Below are 10,973 nucleotides of genomic sequence, written 5' to 3'. Positions count from 1 at the left end.
CACCAATACATGGATCATACAGCAATGTCTTTGGTCAACCACCAGCCTGGTCTTCATTGGAATCCATGACATAGAGATGAAAGCCACTGAGCCAGCCAGTCCCCTTTCTTCAATTTAATTTCTTTTCCCTTTACACATATCTGCTCCCCAATCCCGAAAGGCTGTCCCCAGGGCAGGGCTGTAGCTGCTATAATAATACTGGTCCCACTGATAGAGGCCTCCACCAAGCCAAAGTGTGGCCTGTCTAGTCAGGAGATCAGGAACCACAAAGGCTACAGGCAGCAAATATTCAAGGGGACTGCTCCATCCTACAAAGTGAATTTGGACACAAGCAGATCTGTTGGACTTCACCCTTTAATGAATGATATGTGACTCCTGATCCACACAGAATGGGCTTGGCTTAAACAACTTTTTCCAAGAGAACAATCTCAAACTCAAAAAACTTCAGTGTTGCTGATTGGCCTTTTCTTTGTTCTTAAGAGTCAATATCTTTCCCCTGTATTTTACACACACACACTCTCTCTCTCTCTCTCTATTACTAGGGAAGGCCGGGAAGGCCAAACATCTGTTAGTAGGACTGAGGTTTCTTTCTGGTATGACAATGTTTTGGATTCTTTTAGGAATGCTTTGGTATCTACATATTTCCAAGGCCTCATGGTGGGTAACAATGCCAGCTCCTTCCACATGGCTTGATAGTACTGTTGCAGGCACTCAAAGTGGGGTGAGTTGTCTAAAACAGTGTCATATGCTCTTGTGTACACACACACACACACACAGAGATTGATAACTCCCTTCACCTTTAACTAGTGCCTCCAGTCTTTGGGATCCAGACACCAGAGGATTCACTACAAAACAACTACACATATGATGGGGGTGGGGGGGGAGAGAGAGAGAGTAATTCAACTCCAAGTCTATTCGCATCTCAATACCAGACTCCACCTGGAAAGCTTTACATACAAGTTCCACAAGAGCATTAAACATTGAGAGGATATAAAGCACAAAAAGGGGCATTAACTTACTAATGTTGCTGAGAGAGGAAAAGGCTACACTTAAATACAAAGATGAGGCTAAACCAAACTATCACAGCGAAAGACATTACAACTTTGGAGGTGATGATAGTCAGAACCCAGATCCCTATATTGTAATGGGCCCAAGCCCCTGCTGACATTTGAGTTGTATGTAATCTGGATCCAGGTTTTTCTGGCTTAAGCCCATATCTCATTAGAAGCAATTCAGTTGCTATAAGACACTTCTTATTTTTTACGTATAACAATGAGACCACAGAACCAGAGTAGTGGTAAATGGGTGGGACTTGCAGTTTTGGGGTATTCACTTTCGTAGTTCAGAGGATGGTAAGGGGAGGCCATTTCCCCACTTTTTAGAAGTATCTCTCACGCAGAAAACCCCTGATTCTCCACTGGGAGGCCTGGAAGCTAGGTTAATGGCATGTGTCTTAAACAAGTGGCAGTAAAATGCTCCATCGACGCATGAAGGATTAAACCACCTCCCTGCTCCCTTCCCTTCCAAGTAAAATCAGTATCAAGCCAATTTCTTACAAAGTGGACATAGCTCTGAATTTCCAAATATCTTCCCCATCCCTTGGTTGGATGATTTGACTGCTGATCACATCCCATTCTCTTCTGCCAAACCAAGAGCAAGGAACCCCAGCCCATAACCCTAGCCCTGTATTAACCCCTAGAGGCTCCTTGCTAGGATAGGTCAACACTCTACAGAACCGTGCTACCTTAGCTCTGGGGTTTAGTATGCTTTAGAGTGGAACTTTGGAGTTCTTCAGCTAAAAAAGGGTTAAATTTTCCCAACCATCCAAGGGATAATCTCTCCCTTACCCCCTGCTCCTGTCTCTTCTCCCCCACCCCCCCTCAAATCATGATCATAAGGCAGTCACCCTGGCACATTTCACAGTTCAGTGTCAGCAACAATGTGCTGCCTGGCTGAATGTCCATTTTTTGAGGATGCCTGTCCAGTCCCATTCTTCTGAGCCCCTCTGTTGAGATTTGGCTTCTCCTGCCGCTCGGACTGCTCTTGGGAGGCCACGGTGATCCCTGTATTTCCCTGGCTACCGTTTTCAGTGTAATAGAGGTCTTCATCCTAAATGGGTACATAGATAGCAAAGGCAGAGTTAGCAAAAGGAAAGGATGGACAGCAACCAGCTTAGATGCCAAGCAGGAGCTGCAAGGCTGTGAACAAGTGCATGGCACATAATAGCAGCAGGCAGAGATACCAGCTTCTGTCAACAGGAAGTAGGATACAGGCCTGAACTGTGGCATTGCAGTACTATACTAAGGGTTAGGTCCAGTCAGGGAGTTATTTCTTCTCAATGACCTAAAAAGCAGAACACCCTGGTTTTTGTGCTGTTCAGAAAAAACAGGACTAGGCTCTGTCTTCCTTGGGAGTTTGCACACCCAGCCCTGGTTTCTCCAGCTCTATTTTCCACATGGGTCAGGTAGGAAACGTTTGGCATATATCCTTTCCTATCTTCATCATGCAACTCAGATAAGCAGCTTTCAGTAATGACACAGTAGGGACTTAAGCCACACATTCAACAACTTAAATTTGGATACCTGTGGTGGTCTACACACACACACGTTATTATTACCCAACTAGTCAAGTGCATTAAGAAGCAGAAGGTACGAGCTAGTGTTGTAGACCAGACTAGATGGACCACTACTCTTGTTCTGCTGTGACAGGTCTGAAAGCCTTAAGTGCAGCAGATCTGACAATAAGGCCAACAAAAGCCAGGGGCATGGGGCTGTAGGTGAAGTACACTTGCCAATAGAGTGTATCAGGAAAGAGATACAGGCTGACAGAGTCTGAGGCCCTCTAGTTGCCCACAAAGCCATGTACAGCATAGGCAGCAGGAGGACAAACTTCCCACCCACACAGTCCCCTCCCAATATGCCTCAGTCCTGCCCTGGAATGGACATCTCTTACACATAAGTGAAGTTCGAGATCTATGGCCCAAGGGCAGTTCAGGCCCCAGCACGCCAAGCGCGTGCTTGGGGCAGCATGCCGCGTGGGGCGTTCTGCCAATCGCCGGGAGGGCAGCAGGCGGCTCAGGTGGACCTGCTGCAGGCATGCCTGCGGAGGGTCTGCTGGTCCTACGGCTCCAGTGGACCTCCCACAGGTGTGCCTGCGGAGGGTCTGCTGGTCCCACGGCTCCGGTGGACCTCCCGCAGGTGTGCCTGCGGAGGGTCTGCTGGTCCCACGGCTCCGGTGGACCTCCCGCAGGCGTGCCTGTGGAGGGTCTGCTGGTCCCGCAGCTCCCAGTGACCAGCAGAGCGCCCCCCGCGGCATGCCGCCCTGCTTGGGGTGGCGAAATGTCTAGAGCCGCCCTTGCTATGGCCCAATTTACTTTTTGGCTTCTTTGCTGAAACTGTCAACTGTGGTGATGGTGGTGTTTGTGAGGGAGACACCTGTCCACTGGAAACTGGATTAAGATCATCAGGCTTATTTAACATAGGGAACACCAAATCACCATTAGATACCAGTGACTTTCAGTCACTGCCAAGCTGGGCCAGGAGGTTGGATCCAGTGCCCTAGAGGTGACAAGCTCTGTATCGCGTTACGAAGCCCCTGGCTATATCATCCATTACACAGGCACTGTCATTTGCATTAATACATTTGGCAGGATCCATCCCAGAATACTGAATTCTATTAGTCTCCCATTGTATAAATCCACATGTGCAACTAGATGAACATGATCTGACTGCACTTCATAGAAAGATTAAAGTCTCCATAAATCAGTGATAAAGAAGGAACCCCCAGAACTCAGCAAAATCTGTAAGAGGAAAAATATAGATAGGAAAATATTTTCTTTCTTTCTTGATATTCTTTATTATCCCCATTTGTTAAATGGGGGAAACAACCTTTATTACAGCATAGATACAAGTCAGATGTAGAGTTTGATTTTTAAATGTAATGATTGACAAAAGGTATTTCATTTTCAATGGCAAATTCACAAGCTTTCAGTCTCTGGAGGAGTCTTCCCAGATGAGTTCTTACTGCCAGGCAAAAAGAACTGTTAGACCTGGAAGTGATAGGGAGCAAAGGGTAGTTATCCCCAAATGAACAGTCACAGAATATTTAATATTAGAGAGGAAAAGAGATTTCCTTTCACTCTTCATGATCTGAGCTCTAGCACAACTGTTTATGCCTCTCTTATCTCCATCTCCCCATTCACCACTCTCAGGCTGGATCAGTCACAGGCCCACCAAGTTTTCAGTTTCCCTGTTGGCCTGCCTGTAGTGGCACTCAAAGCAACAAGCCATCTTGTCGCACCTATTGATACATTCATAAGCTATAGGCAACTTGTACAGAGCATAAGCTGAGCCTCTGTCTCCCCCCAAACAGAGATTGTTAGTGGCACTTAGAGGTCTTTGGCAGTGGGTCACTCCCTTAGAGAGCTTGTGACTCTGTTGCATTCCCTCCTCCGCATTCCTCCTGTATTTTGGTTTCTCTCTACTTGTTGTTTTGCCAGCTATAAGCACTAACCAGCCTCTCTCCCCTGGGGCTCCAACTCCGTCGTTTCATAAGGAAGTATCCAGCCAAACTCAGAAACGCCAGCAAGAGACCAGATGTGACCAAGGCAATCAGCGTGTTCCGGGATATGTTCTGGTGGCGTCCAATACTCTCCAGTTTATGGGATTTTATTCCAATCTGGAAATATACCAAACAGATCCAAGAGTCTCATAAACAGGAAACCCCTGCATGCACAACATCTGCTGAGAGCACTCCATATTTTAAAGACAACTTTGTCTTCCACCCAAGATCTTTTTATATCTATCTATCTATCTACCTACACACACACTCACAGGGAAGGACCCATCTTCCAAGGAAACCAGTGGAAAGACACTCATTAACTTCAGTGGGAGTTGAATCAGAGCTTTAGAGCCAGGCTGACAGCCCCAAAGCCCAAGATTCTCCCTCCCCAGATCAGCTACAGCAGAGGCCAAAGCGGTGCAAGCTTTTCCCACACTGTCCCACCACTGTGCCTTACCCCTGACCTGCAGGCACCAACTGCAGGGGTAAGAAATCCATTGGGCATTCAGTCCTTGGCCCCTCTGGTGAGAAGCAATGCAGAAGCACACAGTTTTGTATAATTATTATTCTTTCCATCTCCTGGGCCCTGGGCTGTGCACTCTGCTCAGCCTACACACCCAGGATTGAAGGAGATTTGATCATTAGCCTGCTAAACCCAGGGTTGTGAGCTCAATCGTTAAGGGGGCCATTTAGGGATCTGGTGCAAAAATGTGCCTGGGGATTGGTCCTGTTTTGAGCAGGGAGCTGGACTAGATGACCCCTGATGTCCTTTCCAACCCTGACTTTCTATGACCTTACAGCTCACTTGCATTCTAAGCATCCTCCTCAGTACCCCATGTTTAGCTCCCCTAAAAGGAGTTTTCGCCCACCATGAGAACGTTATGTCCTTGAGACATAGAGCACAGATGCAATAACTTAGTTCATGTTTAGCTGCTGGGTGCCAGTTTTTCCAGGCACCTGGAGTTCAGCTTTACAAGGTATTGCAACTTCAATGGTGTATAGGGAAGATTAATGTCAGTATGGAACTTTGAAGAGTTATTATTGGGACCCAGGTCCTTTAAAAAAAATACTACAGTATATTACAGTAATCATCCAAAGGACTGCAGCATACAGTAGTGATACTGGAGGACTCTGTGGTAATGGTTGTAGAATGCTATAGTGAGCATGTGCATAGACACACACACACACACACACACACCCTGAATTTTCAGAACTGACAAGTGATTTTGGGTGCCCAACTTGAGACACAGTACAAGGCCTTGCTCTTCAGAGGGTGGGTGCACAACTGTTTCTTAAAATTAGGCTCCTGTAAAGAGTCTCAGGTTAGACACCCAAAAATCACTAATTACTTTTGAATATTTAGCTCCCTTCCCCCCCTCCTTTTTTTTTAAAGGGATACACTGGCAATGGGTACTTCATACGTATTTTGAAGTAAATAAAGTAAGAAGAGATTCTGCTACTGGGCTCAGAAAACACTTGATAGTGACTTGAGAAAGTTCATGGTCTTCCCAGAGGGAAAAGTGCTGAAGTGATTGTGGTTCCAGGATCCCCAAACAGATGAGGCTTCTGGGTAGGTCTGCAAAGCCTCAGGAATTCCCTGTCCGAAGATTTCTACAGGATGAGTGTAGGGCTGCCATTTGTTCTGGTTTTCAGAGGATCATCCCTTTTTTGAGGTAGCTGTCCCAGGAAATCTGTAAGGGTGCTCAGTATGTACTGTCAGCTGTCCAATTTTATGGGGTCAGGATCATCCCAGAAATGTCGTGTTTTATGTACCTCGGAGGTGGCAACCCTAGATGACTGGCTCATTCAACATTTTTAGCCCCTTTTGTACCAAACTGTGTGTTGCAATAGAATATGGCAGCATTCTTTGAAGTGCCGCCTTGTTAGTATCGGAGAACCTACAAGGCACCATCGGAGGTATATTATTCCTCACGTACCAGGGACATGAATCAGTGCTTAGATCAAAATATGTTTAGAGCACATAAACAATTTGATTAGTACAGACAGAGAAAGATCCCCTCTTTCTCCCCAAAACAGATACAGCTTAGTAAGCCTTCTCTACACATTGGCTGACCTCTGACCACCTCTAGGGAACAAAGGGGTTTGATCGCTATAGCCCATTGGTGTCTGTGTCCTGTGACTGCCAGCCAGGATGTCCATTAAAGTGGTGTGGTGCTGTGAATACCTATGCACTGGTATCTGGACTGAAACCATTTTATTTACAGATGGTCACCAAATGCCCCTGAGATAGTGACAGTTTTCAGTTACCACCAACCTGGGCTGGATTTGAACTATCAGTAAAAGACTACTTTATCCCAGCCCACAAAGCCATCCAGTCTCCCATGCTTAACTAGTTTAAAGCATTTACCTTAATTAGATCAGACTTCCGATCTCGGAGGACCTTTTCTATTGCATCTGCATCTGCAGTTTTCAAAACAGAAAGGTCGTGACACAAATGCCAACAAGTTCAATACCGGCAGTTTACATCAGTATTGAAGAGACAAAGGAGAAGCTGTGAACTCCCCGTTCATTCTGCAGGAAATGCCGTATCCCAATATAAACCAAATAAATCTCTAGTTACTTAAACTCACTTAATAGAGAAAGGAAAACAACAGTTACAGAGCTGATATGTTCTCTGAGAATTCTGCTTTCTAGTCTGTGCTTTAGTGTTAGTTTTTCTCGCACGTGTTCAGATACCCCAGCTTTGCCTCCACAAACAAGTCATATATCCCCACTGTCCACCAACAGTTAACCTTCCTCTTTCCCACATAAGTCCCCACTTTCCTTCCTATCCCCCATACACAGACACAGTGGTCACAACAAAATCCAGAGACATTGGTTCCACTAACCTTTAACGCCAGCCTGAATGAGCAGAATGCAGGAGGGATCCACCTCAGATATAGCGAGTTCAATGTGGCATGGGGGAGAAGAGAAGCCATTGTTGGATGGGGTTGTGTCACAAATCACCACACTTAAATTTGCTCCCTTTGTCTTTAGAAAATTATTCTGCAAAATTCCCAGAAAGAAAGAGTTATTAAAAGAAACCAGACAAACCCACAAATGATCTCCCTCAATGATATCTAAAATATATCACTAGCTTGTGTTATTGTTATCAATCTATCATTTATATTGCAATAGTGCATAAGGCCTTTTTACCATAGCTGGACCCCATTGTGATAGGCATTGTACAAACATATAGCCAACACCAGTCTAACATCAGCTCAAACTGGGAAATAGTCTGATCCAACAGACTGAGCAATGGACTGGGAGCCAGGGACCACAAACACCAGTTCTTCCTTTTCCACTAACTTATGTGACCTTGGGTGAGAAATTTCACTTCTCTGTGCCTGTTTTCCCATCTGCCAAATGGGAATTTTGATACTTACCCACCTCACAGAACAATTTTATGCTTGTAAAATAAATGTTAAATATTAAGAAAATTTTAAAATTTTATTTTTACCAAGCCTAAATTTGGGGTCTAAGGTGCTCAGGTGTGTCCCTTTAAATCTCAGAATGGGAAAGAAGCCAAGGGAGCCTTTATTGTTTTGAAATTGCAGTCACTGTTTGTCCCATTGTCAACAACTAGGAGAAGAGGGAAATAACAAAGAAACATTGGCCTTCCTGTTTAGGAAATGCATTTAGTATTTCTGATGGGTTGTTGATCAAAGACTCAGCGAAGAATAAAATCTTCTCACTTGGAGCATTAAAATGACCCCTCTACTTAAAAACAATCGTGACTCTTGGGTGGAGGAAGGGAAGAGTGGATTGCAGCTTTTTCCTCCTCTTGGCCAACTTGTACACCAGGATGGACCTTCTCCTAAAACCTGTGTACACACATACTCTAGATGGGGATCAGGGCTGGACTTTGCTAAAACAGGGTCACCATTTCTTAAAGTACTCTGTCATGGAGAGGGCTGGACAGCTCAGAGTGGCTGCTTAGCGCTTTCTAAAATCAGGCTCCTCTAATGTGTGTCACATTGGGGACCCAAAAAATGGAGGCACCAAAATCACTAGCCCAGTGATTCCGAAACATTTTCCGTGCATGGCCCCATTCTTAGCTGTATTGCTTCCCACGACCCCAAACAGCATGGAGGATGCCATTTAAAAATGGTGTCTTCCATGCAGCGTGATCTTGCATGCACCAGAGACGGATTATGATTTTGTGAGGCCCTCGGCCAGAGCAAGTGGCCCCTCCTTCCACCTGCAGTCCCTCCAACCCCTCTATCCCTGTGACTCCTGCCAGGGAAATGGGGTTAGGGCATGGGGGGCTTGCTCTTCCCCCTTCCCGCAGCAGTCCTTCCAGGAAGCAGAGTTGGGCGTGGGGGTTTGCCCCGCTCTGCCTGCCCGACAACCCCGCTCCCTGGCAGAAGCACAGGCAGGCAGAGTGGGGCAAGCCCCTGAACCCCAACCCTGCTCCCCAGCAGGAGTGCTGGCCAGCCGGAGTGGATCCAGACGTGAGGGTGCCCATTTTTCTGGGGCCCTCCCAATTGGCCAGGGCTCCTAGGTACAGGTCCCATTGGCTAATCCGCCACTGGCATGCACATACGTGTGCAAGGTGATGCTGCATGGAAAGCACAATTTGGTAGAGCAAAATAGCCTCCTCCATGCAGTGTGACCCTGCACGTAGGTACATGTGATGTCATACTATGTGGAGGACACCATTTTGTAAAATGTACACTTTGAATTGCCGCAATCACATTTACTGATGGAGCAACCCCACTTGGGGTTGCAACCCATGGTTTGGAAACTATTGCACTAGTCACTTTTAAAAAACATTGGCCTAGCTAAGCACCAAACAATACAAAACCTCCCAGTCACACCAATAAAACCATTTATACTGGCTTGTTGTGAAAACTGAAGGTTTAAAACAACCAGTTAGTACTATTTCCATACAGTTTGTTTTGGGGTTGGGGGACTGAGTTGGGAGGAAAGACCTGTGTATTTTCTTTTGTCTACTGTGGAAAGAATGCTTGAGTGTGTTAGAGTTTCCTTTGCGTTTAACAGAGACAGACACCAGATTATTGCATGCATGCCTTGGGAAAGGCCAGCAGGAAAAAGGAGAAACGACTCAGAGCCCTCTATCTACTCTCCTCTCAGACAGTTATCCGGTTCCCAGATTCAGAAGCTAACCTAGCTTGGAGGCCAAATAGTATTTTCCATGCAATGATTAGTTAAGGTGGAGGCATGAGGAGAGCCCTGCCATGGGATAAGGGTTTCTGAAAAAGCCATTGTTAAAACTTGTGTGGTTTAAAGCATTTCATATTTGGGGATTCCAAGTGTACGAGCAGTCAAATGTGACTTGCTAGAGTAGCTGGAATCCAAGGGCAGAGGACATGTGTCAAACATATTAAGTGATTTGCCCAAGGTCACATGAGAAGTCAGTAGCAGATGCAGGAATTAGACACTGAGTCCCAGTCCAGTGCCTTAACTAAAATACCATGCTTTAAAAATTATTATTTTATTTTTAGTTTTTTAGACTTTCCAGCATTTCATTCATTCCCAAGGGTGAGCACAATTAACAGGACTCATTTACTAACTTACCTTTAACTAAATACACCCAATTTCTTGGACAGTGAATCTCAATCAGAATATAGAAATATATAAAACCTCACATCTGACAATGCTGTCTGTTTACTGCCCACTAGATGGCATCTGTGTTTATGGTAACTCAATCCCATAAGGGTTTCAACATGAATTGTTGCTAAAATACTTTCAGCGTGAATGTAAACAGGCAGAAATGCCAGTTATTAGGTAATTTACAAGGAAAAGTCAATAGAGTAAGAATCTCTCTCTCTCCCCCCACCCCCCAAGTGTGGCTGGCTAGTGGAGGTAAAGTTAATCACTGTAATTTCACACCAGTCAACAGTCCCACAAGATTCTTCACCATCTAGCATTTGTCTCAGGTCTTCACTTGCTGCACAGCGAGTTTATTCCCCTCCAACTGCACTTTAGCTGATCCTTCCCCATTAATCTCATCTTAGTTTTACAAACACATCATTGCGCTAAGAGTTTCCAGCTGGACCAGTTCAAACAGACCTGGGATACCCTTCAAAACCATTGAACTGAGGCAGTGAGGCCCAGATTCCACTGTACCCTCCTCGTCTGACCCAATTTCCTCTTCATGCCAGCCGGCAGTAAGGGGAGAGGAGGATGGTGAGCTAGAGGAGATAACGTGTGCAGGACTGGTATAGGTGTGTGTGTTTGTGAATGGTGGTTTCCTGTTAAATAGGAGGAGACAAATGAAGTTGAGGTGGCCCCAGGTTGCACTATGATGGAGGGGGACATGACTGAATTCCTCCTGGTGACTCTGCTTGCTGCTGACTGAGCACAGCAGAGACAACAAGTTTGCATTCTCCACCCCATGGGACTGGAGCACAAGCCATAAATACCACACTAACACTCTAGGCACCATC

At 45.6% G+C, this 10,973-nt stretch overlaps 1 protein-coding gene across 3 annotated transcripts in view; it reads right to left on the bottom strand.

Annotated features, from left to right (window-relative positions):
• Positions 1–556: 556 nt before the first annotated feature.
• The window catches only part of CD34 (CD34 molecule), a 28,103-nt gene continuing 17,686 nt past the window's right edge, over positions 557–10,973 (bottom strand). The window contains exons 5-8 of one of the 3 annotated variants that reach the window (XM_032794134.2): positions 7,410–7,566; positions 6,929–6,981; positions 4,513–4,677; positions 557–2,109 (exon numbers count right to left, since the gene is read on the bottom strand). In XM_032794134.2, the coding sequence (XP_032650025.1) occupies positions 1,918–2,109; positions 4,513–4,677; positions 6,929–6,981; positions 7,410–7,566 (567 nt within the window). In that variant the 3' untranslated portion in view covers positions 557–1,917. Of the gene's footprint in view, positions 2,110–3,822; positions 4,049–4,512; positions 4,678–6,928; positions 6,982–7,409; positions 7,567–10,973 lie in introns of those variants that run through there. The other 2 variants (XM_032794135.2, XM_032794136.2) reach the window with 2 other exon arrangements.

This window comes from Chelonoidis abingdonii, chromosome 4 (assembly GCF_003597395.2).
Source record: "Chelonoidis abingdonii isolate Lonesome George chromosome 4, CheloAbing_2.0, whole genome shotgun sequence".
Taxonomy (NCBI): Eukaryota; Metazoa; Chordata; order Testudines; family Testudinidae; genus Chelonoidis; species Chelonoidis abingdonii.
This window is presented reverse-complemented; position numbering and strand designations above follow the sequence as displayed.